Source organism: Garra rufa, chromosome 13 (genome assembly GCF_049309525.1).
Source record: "Garra rufa chromosome 13, GarRuf1.0, whole genome shotgun sequence".
Taxonomy (NCBI): domain Eukaryota; kingdom Metazoa; phylum Chordata; class Actinopteri; order Cypriniformes; family Cyprinidae; genus Garra; species Garra rufa.
The window spans coordinates 4,035,975-4,053,232 of record NC_133373.1 but is presented as its reverse complement, the minus strand read 5'-3'; the positions used below and the strand labels follow the sequence as shown (position 1 = coordinate 4,053,232).

The following is a 17,258-nucleotide window of genomic DNA, read 5'->3' as shown; positions in this document are numbered from 1 at the left end:
AGTTCACCCCAAAAAATTTGCTAAAACACATATGATTGATGAGTAAAAATATTAAAAAAACAATCTTCTGTTCTTTACAATAGAAGTAAATGAGAGCAAATGTTATTTTAGAACTCTCTATATATGTATTGTTACAGTATGCATTAATATTTTGAATTGACTTATTTTTGTATTTTCAGTTTTTTTTTTTGTAATTTTACTACATCTTAAACTCATTTTAGTTTGTTTCTAGGGCATTATTTCTACACTGCACAAACAGGCTCATCTTACTTAGATTTTTGTCTTGTTTCTAGTCAGAATATAAAAAAAAATCTTAAACTGAGATGCATACTAGAAAAGCAAAATGACATAATGCACTTAATTTAGTTTTCCCCCTGGAAACAAGACTAATCTTAATCTTATGTCATTTTGCTTATCTAGCAAATCCTACTTTAAGATTTTTTGTCTAAAAACAAAACAAAAATTGAAAATAAGAGAAGCCTTTTTTGCAGTGTAATTTATTTATTTATTTCAGCTTTTAGTTATCAAAATGATTTTTGTACTTTTTAGTTAACAGTGACAAAATTGAGGGAATGGATGCTATAGACCTGCCAAAAATAGGGAAAAGGAAAAAAAAAATTTTAAAAATGAGGGAATAGACACACAAGAACCAGTGACATTTGATGTTAAATCTAATGTTAAATATCACACTAAGTTCAAATATGTTCCAAAACTGTTTTATTTTCTTTATTTTCAGTTTCCAATATACACTATATTACCAAAAGTATTGGCACACCCCCTTCTACAGAACAGGTTTGACTACTTACAAATCTTAATATTTAGGCATATAATGATATTTTAGGGAATTGTTTGCTTCTAATTTGGAACAGTTTGGACGGGACCCTCCTTTGTTCTAACATTACAAGACAAGGTTCAAAAGGAAATGATTGATTCAGTCAGTGTGGAGGAACCTTTGTGGAAGTCCTAATCTCAACTGAACACACCAATGACTTGTACATACACTACATGGACAAAAGTATTGGGACATCCCCCTCTTTATAACAGAAAAAGGCACTTCCAAAACTGTGGCAACAAGGATGGAAGCATAATTCATGTATGTAAAAATTGTATTTCCATCTTTGTTGCAACCGTTTTGGAAGTGTCTAAAATGACTGGACCCATATGCACAAGTCATTGGTGTTTGGTGATGAGTTTTTGGCTCAAGGTTTGCATTTAAAGTCACACCAGAGGTGTTCAGTGTTTCTGAACAGACCAAGTTCTTTCACACTGACTGAATCAATCATTTCTATTTGAACCTTGCTTTATACCTTGAGGCATTGTCATGTTAGAATATAAAAGTGTCCTGTCCAAACTGTTGCTTTAAAATTAGATTGGAAGAGATTTGTACTCATGGAAATTACTAAAGTAGTCAAACCTGTTCATTAGAAGGGGGTGTCCCAATACTTTTGGCAATATAGTGTACATGTTCACTGTAACTCTTCATTCTTACAAAATACAGCTAATAAATGCAGAAAATTACCTTTCGCCACCAACTCCCCCAACTGAAATGCTCTATTATCGTAGCCCTCAAATCAACCCACAATGCATAGCGAAACCCACTATGCTTTTAGCACGGCTAACAGACTTAAATTCACTAGCACAGGCCAACAAATAATCACAGCGCTTTCGCGTGCGAGTGTGTGTTTTCTCACACACTAACCCAGGCTCTGACAGATTAATCCTGCTTGCTTTCAGAGGTTAACCTATGAGGAGAAGATGGCTCGCAGACTGCTGGGTGCTGACAATGCTGCCACAGTGTTTAACACACAACAGGTGGAGGAGGAGCCAGTCACACAGGTATAAACGCACACAGATTCACACAAACCCACCTACACAGCGTCCCCATTGTGTCACAGTAATTGGTTATAAACAAAATGCATCCATTACGAATCCATCCGCACTTTTTCCGATGACTACCAGTGAGTTTAGAGCATTGTGGTTTGCCTGCGTGCCTGTAAATGCGTCTTAATTCGGCTAATAGCTACGAGCTCCTGCATGTGCTTGCACAAATGCATTGGGTACATTGTAAAGTGAGGTCATTTTGGCAAGGAGAGCGTTTCGGCGAGGCGTTTGAGCAGGTAAGTTCATAAAAGCAGGATTAGCAGTCCCCCACACGAACACACTTTGGCAGTAATGTGTGTGACTGTGCACTTTTGTGCAATAGGTGTGTAATCTTTGAAGGATGTGACATCATCCTCAACCCCCTGCCTGTTTTCTGATTTCTCTACAGGAAGGCAGCTCAGCTGAGTCAGAGTCTGTCCCTCAAAAGGTTATTCATACTCATCCCGTTTATTACAAACATCAAGCAGCGGCCTGTCTGTCCTCCTTATATCTGTCTCACTGCTGTATTTCCCTTTGCTTCACCTCATGAGACCACCTCCAGTTGTTTAATTCTGTCAGTCTCTCTGTGTGTGGTCACCTCCATGTTTTGGCTAGTCACTACTGTATGTGATTGTGTTTACTCTATCCGCTTTGTTTTCTTCTGTGTCTCTGTTTATGGAATATTTTGCGTCCTGGTTAAGCACCACGGTAAATCCTCGACAGCAATACTATTGTAGTCTCTGGGAAAATCATCAAATACAAAGATTTACACTGTGAGCTTTCTGATCAAATAAGCAGTGTTTTTAGTGTTTGTTTTGAACCAATCTCCTGGGGGGTCCAATATTTTTGGTGGAAAGTACAGTACTGCTTAAACGTTTGGGCTCAGTTATTTTTTTGAATAATTTTACAATGATTTACAATGACTTTAAATTCTAATAATATTTCACAATATTGCTGCTTTACTGTATTTATGATTAACCCGCTGGTTAAAATCAATGTAAATGCACTACTGCTCAAAAATTGGGGATCAGTGCGATTTTATTGTTATTTAAATAAGTTTCTAATGCTCATCAAAGCTTCATTTATTTGATTAAAAATACAGAATAAAAATGTAATATTGCAAAATGTTATTACGAAGTAAAAAAACGTTCTTCTATTTTGATATACTTCAAAAATCAAATTTATTTCTGTGATCAAAGCTGATTTTTTCAGCATCATTACTCCAGTCTTCAGTGCCACATGATCCTTCAGAAATCTTTCTAATATGCTTAATTATTTTTTTTGGAACCTGCAGTGATACTTTTTTTTTCAGGATTCTTTGATGAATAAGAAGTTAAAAAGAACAGTATTTATTTAAAATAGAAATAGTTTCTAACAATATACATTAATGTTCAAAAGTTTCTGGTCAGTAAACTTTTCTTCTTTTTTTTTGAAAGAAATTATTACTTTTATTCAGCAAGGATGTGTTAAATCGATGAAAAGTGATGGTAAAGACTCATATTGTTAGAAAAGATTAATATTTTGAATAAATGCTGTTCTTTTGAACTTTTTATTCATCAAAAAATCCTGAAAAAAGTATTATAGGTTCCAAAAAATATTTGGTAGCACAACTGTTACCAACATTGTTAATTCTAATAAATCTATTAAATGATTCTAATAAATCAACATATTAGAATGATTTCTGTAAATATATAAAATATTATTATTTTTTTTTTTTCTGTATTTTTTTTGAAAACTTTTTTCTGTTTTGACATACACAAACAGAAAAGATAAACACATATCTATAACAAAACAGTCACATTCACAGCAAAAATTATTACATTAATGAAAAGGGAAAAAATTAACAACAGTTAATGTAATATATTTTTGTTCCATCATTTTTTTGAGAGAGAGTTTCATGGTACTAATTAATATTTATACAATAGATATGATCAATTTTTTCCCATTGAAAATATTTTTAAAAAATCAGTTTTTCAATTATGACAGTATTTTATGTTAAAATAGAGACAATGCCTTTAAAATCCAATTTTTGAAGTAAGATTACAACAACAACACAAGTGTGACTTTTTTTTTGTTTTTTTACGACCGTTTAGCTTTTTTGAAGTCCTTTTTTTTTTTTTTGGTGGTCACATAGCGACTGCCATAAAAGTCATAGTTTCGTACCATTCTGATGAAGTAGCGATTTTAAAAAATTTGAAAACCTTTTTTTTTCAACTCTTAAATGACAGAATAATACAAATAATTTTTACTGACCTCAAACATTTTGGATATATTAGATATGATCTCAGCTATTTATTATGCAATGTTATTTACATGCAAATTGCTGATAATTACTGGCTGCACATTACTCCACTTATTACACAGATAATTGGCAAAAAGTTAAATGGACATGAAAAAGAATATAGTTTTTTTTTAATGCAAGAAGAAACAATACTTCTAAATTTCATAAAAATAAAACAGTAATTTGCCTTGGAAAGCAGTCAGTTATGCAGTTTAGCAATCTTTAGTTAAAAAGACTTGGCCACCAAAATGGCCAATCAACATCAAAGGAAAGTAAAAAAACTGCTGGATGTCTAACATCATGTATCTCGTTATTGCTAACTGATCAGAGATCGCATGCGTCTGCTTCGCACATTTCCTACCCTGGAGTGGAGACGCTAAAATGCACATGCTTCTCTTCCTCTAAACTGTGGGAAGTGGATATGCTGTTAATGTTGTGCCATAAATTTAAAGTGTGCTTAGCGCTCAACACACGTCCTTGGGCAAATAGCGGTTGTCTGTGTGTTTGCATAGGAAATGTGCATGTGTGTGTGCTTTTGGGAGGATGTGGCTGGATGTGCGAGAGAACGAGGAGAGGGTGCGTTCGTTGTCTACATGTGTAGTTATGATGGTGTGTGTGTGTTTTTCTTGCTGCAGCTGTGTCTCAAACCTGCAATTATTGTTGTGATGTGTCATCAGCACACACTTTTCTCCAGATGTTCCCTCTGCCTGCAGAGTGAAATAAAAAGAAACAGAAGACTAGAAACAGACCAGATGAAAGAGCAATAAGAGTTGGATACAAGACTGAATAGATTATAGGACACGGCGATGAGAGGATGTGTGCTCGAATGAATAAAATGAGTGATTGAATGTTTTAGTAAGTTGAGGAGAAGGTCATAAGTTAAAGGGTTTGTGTTTGTTTGTGTGACAGGAGTATAAAGTGTCCAGTTTCGAGCAGCGGTTGATCAGCGAGATCGAGTTCCGTCTGGAGCGCTCGCCCGTGGAGGAATCTGACGATGATGTTCAGCACGATGAAGACGCGCCCGGAGAGGTCGCGCCGTCCTTCGATCAGAAGCTCAAGCACTACAAAGTCTTCGAGGGGATGCCTGTGACTTTCAGCTGCAAGGTCATGGGAGACCCAAAGCCAAAGGTGCACATTAGCATATTTACGTTTAAGTTGCTTGTAAGCAGATTCTTGTCAGTGACTTCCATGAAATGGCACACTTTGTGTTTATGAATGTAATCTCAGAAGGCAGTTAATTATTAAACAAGAAGTTCACTTCCAGAAATCTTTTTTACAGATTATTTACTCACCCCCTTGTCATTCGAGATGCTCATGTTTTTCTTTCTTCAGCTGTAAATAAATTGTTTTTTGAGGAAAACATTTCAGGATTTCTCTCCATATAGTGGACTTCTATGGTGCCCCCGAGTTTGAACTTCCAAAATGCAGTTTCAATGCAGCTTCAAATGGCTCGACACGATCCAAGCCAAAGAAGAAGGGTCTTACCTAGCGCAACTATTTTTTATTTTTTTTTTATTAACAATTTATATACATTTTAACCTTAAATGCTCCTCTTGTCTAGTCTGTGCATTCTGGGTTAGGGTATTTCAAAAAACGCCCATCTCATTTTCTTCTCCAACTTCAAAATCGTCTTACATTGCTGCAGAAATATCGACCCAGTGTTTACAAAGTGAATGTGCAAAGACCATCAAACCAAAAAAGGTAAAACAGCGACGTTGTAGGAGAAAATGAGATGTCAAAATCATCAAAACTTGACTTTCTTTGCACATCCGCTTTGTAAACACTGGTTCGGTACTTCCACCTATGTCATATGTGACCTTTCTAACATGATTACATAATGCGTGAAGCCGAGCTAGTGCGAGATGGGCATTTGTGGTTAAAAAGTATGTACATTTTTTATTTTTTTTAAGAATTGACCAATCGTTTTACTAGAGAAGACCCGTATTCCTTGGCTGGGATCATGTGGAGCCCTTTGGAACTGCAATTTGGACTTTCAAACTGGTGATCCCCATTGAAGTCCATTATATGGAGAAAAATCCTGGAATGCTTTCCTCAAAAACCTTTTTCAACTAAAGAAAGAAAAATATAAACATCTTGGATGACATACTGTAGGTATGAGTAAATTATCAGGAAATTATTATTCTGGAAGTGAACTAATTCTTTAATCCCTTGCCTCTAAGTCCTCTATCCATACTATTGCTTTCTTCATTATAATATATGATCATTTTGTCAATAATAGGAGAGAAATATTCAAAGGTCAAGCACTGTTTACAAGTGAACAAAATGATTTTAAATAGAATATGTTGGTAAATTTTGTTGTGATAGAACAACAGGAGATTTCACAGACATTTTCCCTGGCAAGAAGACAATAATTTATAGACTTGAATTGTGTGAATTTCTTGTAGATTACTGTGATGTTTTTATCAGCTGTTAAATGCCAGTTACTCAGGGTTTTTTTGTTGTTGTTTTTTTATAATTTGTGACCCTGGACCACAAAATCAGTCATAAATCTAAATTTTTGGATTTCCATTGATGTATTGTTTATTAGGATAGGACAATATTTGGCTGAGAAACTCTTTGAAGATCAGGAATCTGATGGTGCAAAAAATCTAAATATTATATTTAAAGCTGTCCAAATAAAGTTTTTAGAAATGCATTTTACTAATCCAAAATTAAGTTTTGATATATTTATGGTAGGAAATGTGCAAAATATCTTCATGGGCCATGATCTTTACTTAATATCCTAATGCTTTTTGGCATAAAAGAAAAAACAATATTTTGACCCATACAATGTATTTTTGGCTATTGCTACAAATATACCTGTGTTACTTAAGACTAGGTCACATATAATTTTTATTACAGCCTATAGTTTTATTCTGCGTATTGCTCAAAGTAGTGGTTCACACTTCACATCATGGAGGTTTTGTTGTCGCTTTAAGGGATTGTAGGAGAGGTGACTGGAATGATGGGATTGGTGGTTTATCATCTGTGACTAGGCTGGTTTCATCACAAGCTCTGCTGTGCTTCACTTCTGAAATTCCTGCCATATATGGCTGTCTTGCTTTCATTGTGTCTCTCTCTGACTATCATGAGACCACAGTAATGACTGTGTGATGACAGCAGACTTAATAACAAAAGTGATGAAGAAGAGGGACAAAAAGAAACAACTGTACAAGCTTTGGAGCGTTGCATAACCATGTATTTATCTGTGTGTGTGTTTGAAGGTGTACTGGTTTAAGGACGGAAAGCAGATCTCAAAGCGCAGCGAACACTACCGTATCAGTCGTGATCCGGATGGCACATGCTCCCTGCACACAGCGGCTGCCTCGCTAGATGATGATGGGAACTACACTATTATGGCAGGCAACCCAGTGGTGAGATATAATATATTATGGGAAAAATGAATTCAAACAGATCAATTATCTGTATTCTTACACATGCAGGACTAGGAGAACATGCATTTCTCAGAAAGTTGGTGACATGTCTTTCACTGAAATTGCAGAAAGCGATTTTTGTGTATTTGAACCCTTTCCAACAATGCCTGTATGGTTTTTGAGAACACTCACTGATGCTCCAGAAGGAAAAACCATGCATTAAGAGCCAGGGGGTGAAAACTTTTGAACAGAGTGGAGATGTGTACATTTTCTTATTTTGAACAAATATCATATTTTTTTCATTTAGTAATGCGCTTTAGAGGCTACAGAAGATGACTTGCATGTTTCCCAGAAGACAAAATAAGTAAAAATTTTACTCTTCAAATTTCAAAAGTTTTCACCCCCCGACTCTTAATGCATTGTGTTTCCTTCTGGAGCATCAGTGAGTGTTTGAACCTTCTCTAATAGTTGCATATGAGTCCCTCAGTTGTCCTCAGTGTATAAAGATGAATCTCAAAATCATACAGTCATTGTTGGAAAGGGTTCAAATACACAAATGCTGGAAAAGCAAAGAATTTGTGGGAGCTGAATCATTTTTCTGAAGAACAGCAGACAGTTAAACTGGTCAGGAGAAACAAGAGACTCATGAACAACTATCACTAAACAAACAAAAAAAAACACATAGCTGTGGATTATTCAGGTAACAACACCGTATTAGGATGTACAGTATGTAAACTTTTAAACGGGGTAATTTTTATAAATTCAACTTAAAATAGGTTTACATATAGTCCACAAGAGAAATTTTATGTAAAATATCTTATTCAGATCAGTACTAAACAAACACTAACATGCATTTTATATGATCCCTCATATTTTGGTCAAATAATTTACATCTTGCAGATTCTGAAAGTGGGATGTAATGTTGACCTCAACTGTACCTTTTATGGAAGTTTAATCTCATTTGATTTTTTTCTCACATTCACGTACACACACACTTTCTCAAGTGGCTAGTCAGCTTGACCAGTGTTTAGGTGGAGACGGATAAACATCGGTAGTTAGGGGGAAGTGAAAGAGAAAATGACTACAGCCTTTGGAAGGGTCAGAAGTTCACACATTCAGACACATTCCAGCTTGAGTTGACCACAATCCAACCCAGACAACTGTATATTTATGCAGAATATATGAGCATATACTATCAGTTTCTTTACTCAAATGTTTTTCTCTATATCTTCTGTCTTTCTGTTTCAGGGGAGAGTGAGCTGTACTGGAAGGATGATGGTCCAGGCCGTGAACCAAAGGGGGAGAAGTCAGCGCTCCACACCTGGACACATCCGCAGGTATATAAGCAATGCTGTTTCTAAACATACACAGCCTGATGATTATATAGCAGGTCCAGGATCAGGTTTACTCTGTGGGACTAGCACTAATAGAGGGGTGTGTCCCATGTAAAGAACACCTGTGTATTTTGGACAATGATGCAAGGACCAGTTAACATGTCTTTTGTGCGGAAAAGAATACGTGAATCTTTTTCAATGGGTGGGGTTTCCTCTGGATTAGATATAATATATCTGGCTATTCAGGTCTTAAAGATTTGTATGTATTTGATTGACAGTGTCAATGGTCTCTTAAGGCAATGCTGTTTGTGCCAACCTATAATTTAGCCACTAAATATGATTCCCTACACAAAGTAAGCTCCTCATGAATGAATAAATTAATTAATAAAAAAATCCTTGACAAAAGTGGTGTTCATCAGTGTCCTGTTACTATTTTGTTTTCATTATTTTTATTTTTTATTTTTCATGACAGGCACATTTCTTGTTTTTTTTTTTAGTTTAAATAACTATTGTTTCCTCTTTACTTTAAAATAGAGATTTTTAGCCTATTATATCTTGACCTTTTGACAAAAAATTTTACAAAATGTCATTATTTTGATGATCTGTTTATTTGATATTAAATTTATTGAAGCAAAACCCTTTAATTACAAAACAAAACATTAATATGCCACCTTGTTACCAAAATTTGTCATTTGGCTTTTTTTTTTTTTTTTTTTTTTTACTTATTTTTGATTTTTACTATTGATTATTCACAAAGAAACATGAATAGAATTGAATAATTGACTTTTTTTGTTGGTCTTTTTCTCAGACCACGATCAAGATCCAGAGACAGTGGGGATGAGAATGAGAACATTCAGGAACGTCACTTCCGCCCTCATTTCCTGCAGGCCCCCGGTGACCTTATTGTGCAAGAGGGTAAACTCTGCCGCATGGACTGCAAGGTGACCACACTCACTTTAACAACCTAAATGACTATTCATGTATCAAAATTATCAATATCATGATAGCAAAACTGTCTCGATATTGTCGTAGTCACATGACGATATGAAACGATATAGGTCTTCTGGGAATAAAATGTAGTTTTAAATATATTTAAACTTCTTTTTCTATCATAAAAGATCTTTAAAGTTGTGTTTTGGGCCATTATACTTTAGCAACGTATCTGTCTAACTAAAACTGAAAGCACAATATGGCTTCATCAAGCCTATTTTCGCTGTACGTTTTAAAGCGAAGCGTGCACTTCAGATGATCGGCTCATGATCCGGTGTTTTCTGCACCTCAGAACGGCTCAGTTCACAGTGAATGAATGCAGTGAACTTGTTTTTTGCCTGTGCTGTGAGTTTAATGCGCGTTTGGGAATCCAACAGCCACCAGTTATGCTTTATTTACACGGCAGATGATTACAGCATTTCACTAGATTTGTAGTGAGACGTGTTTTTTTTTTTTTTTTTTTTTACCTGTTTTTACTGAAGCTGGAGTTTTCCATCAAAATAAAAGTTTTACTGCTGTTTCTGTCAAAATAAAAGCTTAAACCAGCTAGTGGTTTAAATGGTTATCTTACTGAAGTCCAAATTAAAAATATCTCTTTCAAGTGTAGAAATAAGAGAAATAAGTTTTGTAATTTCCCTACTGTAGTGTAAAGCAAAAATAATTTATTTTCACTTAATTTCGCAGTAAATATCATATTGTGATATCATATTTTGATATCTTTACATCACTGTAAATGACCATCTCACACATGATGCTTATTACATGGTTACTTTAAAATATAGTTAATCAAAAAATGAAAATTCTGTCATTTTCTCACCCTCAAGTTGTTTCAAACCTGTGTGACTGACTTTCTTCTGCTGAACACAAAAGAGTATATTTTGAATAATGCGCTTAACCAAACAGTTGCTGGTCCCCATTTACTTCCATAGTATGTAATTATCTATAGTATGACAGTTATCACTGGGGACCAACTGCTATTATTTGGTTACAAACATTCTTGAAAAACATCTTTTGTGTTCAGCAGGAAAAAAAAATTCACACACATTTTTCAAACTACTTGAGAATGACTAAATGATGACAGGATTTTCATTTTTAGAAGTAAATAAAGCATGAGCATTTCAAAGGCTGGAGGAAACATCCTTTGTGTGATATCTTGGAACAGTTTTCTCCCTCTGCGTTCTAAAGGAAAGAAAAAAAGGCTTAAATAAAGTTGATGTTTCATCACTTCTAAAATGATGAATGGACCTGAGTGAAAAGCTGGAATTATCCTCCATTTTCTCTCTTTCTCATATTATTGCGTTTTCTTCTTTCTGTCAGATGTGTTTCCATTGGCTTACCGCTGTCTCTGAAGACTGTCCTCTCTATCCTCTGTTCCTCCCTCTGTCTCTGCTGCTGTTTTTTTTTTTTCTGTCCAAAATTTCTTTGTTTCCCTTGATTTGCCGCCTTTCTCATGACAGACTTTCATATTTTTCTGTTTTAGAACTTTCCACTAATTTGTCATCCTTTTTTTCCAAATGCCAAGATCTGTCATGAAACTCTAGATGGCACAGGCTGATGGGTCCTAAAGTAAACTGCTGGTATTCAGTGTTAAACTACTTGGCACAAGCTGATTGGTTAATGTTGCATACACAGCCAATGAGCTTGCTGCTTTACATTTACAGAGTTCTTCTGAAACCTTCCACCTCCTCAGCTCCACCTGTATAGATCTGCTAGGGGTTATTATATATGAAGATTGTCTAATTATAACACTATTGCCTCATTGTGCTCCATTTCTTTGTGAAAATAGTCTGAAACAAGTCACATCTCCATTCAAACACAGTATTGTTTTGTTTATGAGTGAATGTGCATTTTTAAACTAATCTAGTGAGTCAAAGATTCAATTTTCCATTTATTCATGAATGAATCAGCCGTTCAAACGAATCAAATGAATATGATTCAGTAATTTACTGGCAGTTTTAGTTTAATTTTTAAAGTATCTTTTTAGTCTTTTGAATCACTTAATATTTCTATATTCAAAATTGTATATTAAAAACATTCATCTCAACATGAATTCATGATTTTATTTGCACTCATGGCACCTCTGAGCCTCGATAAACATGAAAACACACCTACAAGCCACTTTTGTGTTCTTCTGTGCCACCTCTGTAGTACAAATTAATTTTAAAACTGATTTCATTTGATTGGTTACTTAATATCCTGCTTGTTCTTATTCTGTTGTTTTAATTAGAAATGGTAAAAATCTTAAATATAGTTTTGAAAAAAAGTGACAAAAGATGACATACTTTTAAAAAAAAGTTAGAGAAATGCTATGTTAAAGGTAAAAACTAAATTCCCATTTAATTCGCTGTAAGGAGTCAAATATCACCTTGTAATGGGAAGGCTAATATTTGATCAGATTTTTTTTTATTATAGTTTTTATAATAAATTTTTGAAAATCAAAATCAGGATTTGAATTTTAATGATATTACAACCTAAAGATACTATGTGAAAATTTGAAACAGTTATTACAGTTAAATAATGGTTTTCATCTTGCCACTTTTTTGGTAAAGAAAACACATTTTTACTCCAATTATAAAAATGCATTTATAGCATTTTGGAACCAGAGTCTTCATATGCTGTTTGCACGGCAGAAGTATGTCTTAAATACTTAAAGCACCATATAAGCGTATTTATCAATCCCTGTTTGTGGAAAATCCCTTTTGGTTTCTCTCTGTCTCTCACTTTTCCTTTTACTTCAACATTTTTAACGTTCAGATTCATTCTACAGTACCTCTACCCTCTATTTCTCTCTCACAAGTTGTTGTCTAACTGTAGTTTCATATTCTGGTTCTGTCCCGCTGCCCATGTCTGGCTGTGATCAGTGGATGTCAGAATAAAGGCTCACTGTGCCATAGAGGGATTCACACGCTATAAAAAGACCCTGATCAGTAATGCACTCATGCACAGAGCCCTTAATGTCAATGGTATTTATAGAACCGATTTATTTCCTCTGGCTTTGAGGCTTTCCAAACTTTCCAGGCCACAAATGTCCCTAGATGCAGTTCAGGAGGTCTAAAATCAAAGTGCCTTTTTTCAGTTCGAGTTCTCTGGTTTTTCACTTACGCAGCCTGCTCTTTCAATTGGAGTCGTGAATGCACTCAAGTTGGCTGTAGTGAGATGTGTGATGGACATTGTAAGCATCACGCAGGGAATATGCACACCCGGGGGAGCAAACATCATGAACGTTCTCAGGAACATCACAACAAGATGGATAAATGAGCATCTAAACACAAACATAAATACACAGAAACACTGACTGGTGGTCTGTCGCTGGCACCCCTTCGGGTGGAGCAGGTTTTGTGTTTCTCAGGAATGTGAGAGTTGTTGAAAATAGAGCCCAGGCATTGTGCGCAGACTGATTTCCCATGAGAACCACACGCATGCTAGATACCTCACACCAGACATAAACACTAGCATTAGAGTTGAAAATACTTTGAAGGGAGAAAATTGCACTATAATTACATTTTGCAGCACAGTGGGAGACAATCAATTATGCTGAATACAATTGATTGACTTGTCTTTCACACATAGGTAAGTGGCCTGCCAACTCCTGACCTCATCTGGCAGCTGAATGGCCAAACCATCCGTCCAGACTCCTCCCACAAGATGCTGGTGAGGGAGAACGGGGTTCACTCATTGGTCATCGAGCCTGTCACCAGCAGAGACGCAGGAGTTTACACGTGCATCGCCAGCAACAGGGCTGGACAGAACTCGTTCAACCTTGAACTCATTGTTGCAGGTACGCAACCATCATCTTCTACACAACTTGTAATAATAAAGATTGTAATTTAGAATGAAAGATAAAATAAAAAGAAAAGGTTGGGGTTGGTAAGAGTATCATGTTCATTTAGGCTAAATACTATTACAATGTAAAATAATGTTTCTATTTAATTTACATGTAATTTCTTTGTGAGGTAAAGCTGAATTTTTCAGCATCATTACTCTTCAGTGTTACGTGATCCTTCAGAAATCATTGTAATATGCTGATTTCTTTAGAATCTGTGATACATTTTTCAGGTTTTTCTGATGAATAAAAAGTTAAAAAGAACATTTATTCAAAATAGATACAAATAAAATACAAATTATACATTCATACCTTCATTTTACAATAAATATTTAAGAAATATTTCTAAGAAACTTATATATATACACACACACACACACACACACACACACACACACACACACACACACACACACACACACACTGTCATTCAAAAGTTTGGGATTAGTAGGATTTTTAACGTTTTTAAAAATTAATTTTAAGTCTCTTATGCTCTTTAAGGCTGTATTTATTTGATCAAAAATACAGCAAAAACTGTAATATTGTGAAACATTATTGATATTTAAAATACCGGTTTTCTATTTTATTGCATTTTAAAAGATTCCTAAGATGCAAAGCTGAATTTTCAGCATCTTTACTCCAGTCTTCAGTGTCACATGGTCCTTCAGAAATCATTATAATATGCTGATTTCTTTAGAATCTGTGATACATTTTTCAGGATTTTCTGATGAATAAAAAGTTAAAAAGAACAACATTTATTCAAAATAGAAATCTTTTCTAACAATAAGTCTTTATCACCTTTTTTTTTTTATCAATTTAACACACCCTTGCTGAATAAATGTGCTAATTCATTTTGGAAAAAAAGTCCCCAAAGTTTAAAATAGTAGTGTATATTGTTACAGAAGACTTTTATTTTAAATAAATGCTGCTCTTTTTAATATTTTATTCACCAAAGAATCCTGAAAAAGTATCGCAGGTTCCAAAAAAATTAAGCAGCACAGCTGTTTCCAACATTGATAATAAATCAGCATATTAGAATGATTTCTGGAGGAAAATGTGACACTGAATAGTGAATACTGAAGTAATAATGCTGAAAAATTCAGCTTTACTTCACAGGAATAAATTATATTTTAAAGAATATTAAAATAGAAAACCACTACTTTAAATTGCAATAATATTTCACAATATTAATGTTTTTTTTCTGTACTTTTGATCAAATAAATGCAACCTTGATGAGCACAAGAGACTTATATAAAAAACATTAATATATATATATATATACAATGTATATTATATACTATATATAAAAATTGTTGTGTGTATATATAATACATTTTTGTGTGTATACATGTATGATGTTTTTTTATCTTTAAATTTTCTTTTCCTTTTTTTTTTTTAGCCAAGGAGATGCATAAAGCTCCATGTTTCATTGAGAAACTCCAGAACACAAGTGTCGCTGAGGGTCACCCGGTGCGTCTAGAGTGCCGTGTGTCTGGAGTCCCATTTCCACAGATCTTCTGGAAGAAAGAGAATGAGTCCTTCACTCACAACACCGACAGGATAAGGTAACGCCCTCCTACAGTCATTTCAAACTACAGTTTAGCTAAAACAGTACTATTATATTGTATTATAGTATATTTTATCACGGTAAATACAGTTTACCTCAAAGATACATTTAAAGGGATAGTCATTAATTACTCACCCTCATGTCGTTCCAAACCCATAAGACCTTTATCTTCTAATCACAAATTAAAGGGGTCATCGGATGTAAAGTTCACTTTTACATGTTGTTTGAACATAAATGTGTGTTGTCAGTGCAAACACCCTATAATGATAAAAATCCACCCAGTGGTTTTTATTTCATTTGTAAAAATAATTTCCCCTTTTCCAAATCAAGCTATTCTCAGCTTCTTGTTGGTGTGACGTAACACAGACAGAGGCCACTCCCACAATAGATTGATTGACACAACCGTCTTACCTTAGACCCGCCTTGAATGAGCTGTAACCGTCTGTATGCAAACAAGCACGGCTCCTAAGCAATTGAGGTGTTCTGTTTTTACTCCCGACATCTTTCCTAATAACGTTCTAGTTAGCAAGTTTTGTGGCTAAACACGGCTAAAGCAAACAAGCTTGTCACTCCATAGAGAGAGAAGAGAGGGGCGGGGCGAGCAGAGCTCATTAGCATTTAAAGCAACATCCACCAGAATAGGTTGATTTTTCAATAGCTGTTTTTGCAATGTAAAAAGGGTGTTTTTTACACTACCATTGAGAAATTTTGACCAAAGCGTGTTATAGACTTATCATTAAGACCCTAAAGTATTATATCAACTGATGACCGATAACCCCCTTTAAGATATTTTTAATGAAACCTGAGAGCTTTCTGACCCTGACACCGAAGAGAGGAAATTGTGGAATAAAGATGTTATTTTTGTTTTCTTTGTGCACAAAAAGTGTTCTTGTAGTTTTATAAAATTACAGTTAAACCACTGACGTCAACAATATCCTTACTACTTTTCTGGGTCTTGAACATGTCAGTTGCATTCCTGTCTATGTAGGGTCAGAAAGCTCTCGGATTTCATCAAAAATATCTTCATTTGTGTTCTAAAGATAAACGAAGGTCTTACAGGTTTAAAACGACATGAGGGTGAGTAATTAATGACCAAATTGTCCACTATTTCTTTAAAAACTCACTGTGCACCATGAGCCTGCATATGGCAGCTGTTGAAAGCCTGGTGTTTAAAGTTGCTACATGCGTGTATACCAATGAAAAGACCTTTATAAAAGAAATGCATATGTATACACGCACACAGTTAACTCACCACAGACGCTACCGTCTACGCCACCTCAGAGAGACGAGAGCTGTTAGTCACGAGCTGTAAAGACTCTTTAGTCGTTGTTTGTGGACGCGGTTTGCTCATAAGGATTCAAATCAAAGTAATATGGCCACGCAGCCTGAATAAACAATCCTGGCATCTCATTTTAAATCCGTTGTTTCAATTTCAACTCATTCTGAGTTTCAATTCTATTTCCCAGCATGCACCAGGACAACTTCGGTTACCTCTGTATGATCATCCAACCGGCTCTGAAGGAAGACGCAGGCTGGTACACGGTTTCGGCCAAGAACGAAGCTGGCATCATCTCCAGTACGGCACGTCTCGACGTAAATGGTTAGTGGAACACACAGCGGAAACGGTTCTTGAGAATGCATGCAACAATGCTGAGTTGTGCTTGGTACAAGACCAAAGTACACTAAATACAGATTAAGTAGTTTTAAGTGATCTATCTGATCAGTGTGCTTGCGTAGATTGCTTTAGACTAAGAACAAAACCGTATTTAATCTGTCCAATAAAAGCACACTCCCTTCCTCCGCCCAATGTTGTTCCCATAGCAATCCCATCAGCCAGTGCTGTGTGTTTGCCATCAACAACAGGGTTAACAATACAGATGCATTACCTAAGGTTAAACCAACAATGGGCTGGCAGCTTGTCTGCTGGAGTCTTACGAAAGTGGTTTTAATCACAGAGGGGGTGTGATTTAACACTGAATGTTTAATCTCCGACAAAACTCAACACATCCAGTTTGAAATTAATCGGAGG

The 17,258-nt window shown here is 35.2% G+C and overlaps 2 protein-coding genes across 2 annotated transcripts in view; one reads left to right on the top strand and one right to left on the bottom strand.

The window, feature by feature from the left end:
• palld (palladin, cytoskeletal associated protein) overlaps positions 1 to 16,834 on the top strand; it is a 134,400-nt gene extending 117,566 nt beyond the window's left edge. The window contains exons 13-21 of the mRNA XM_073816630.1: positions 1,735 to 1,836; positions 2,270 to 2,308; positions 5,051 to 5,269; positions 7,366 to 7,515; positions 8,764 to 8,852; positions 9,658 to 9,790; positions 13,410 to 13,617; positions 15,062 to 15,227; positions 16,696 to 16,834. Of these exons, the coding sequence (XP_073672731.1) occupies positions 1,735 to 1,836; positions 2,270 to 2,308; positions 5,051 to 5,269; positions 7,366 to 7,515; positions 8,764 to 8,852; positions 9,658 to 9,790; positions 13,410 to 13,617; positions 15,062 to 15,227; positions 16,696 to 16,834 (1,245 nt within the window). The remainder of the gene's footprint in view (positions 1 to 1,734; positions 1,837 to 2,269; positions 2,309 to 5,050; positions 5,270 to 7,365; positions 7,516 to 8,763; positions 8,853 to 9,657; positions 9,791 to 13,409; positions 13,618 to 15,061; positions 15,228 to 16,695) is intronic.
• Positions 16,835 to 16,949: 115 nt separating this feature from the next.
• The window catches only part of cbr4 (carbonyl reductase 4), a 3,919-nt gene continuing 3,610 nt past the window's right edge, over positions 16,950 to 17,258 (bottom strand). Inside the window, exon 5 of the mRNA XM_073816629.1 lies at positions 16,950 to 17,068. Coding sequence (XP_073672730.1) covers positions 16,950 to 17,068 — 119 coding nt within the window. The remainder of the gene's footprint in view (positions 17,069 to 17,258) is intronic.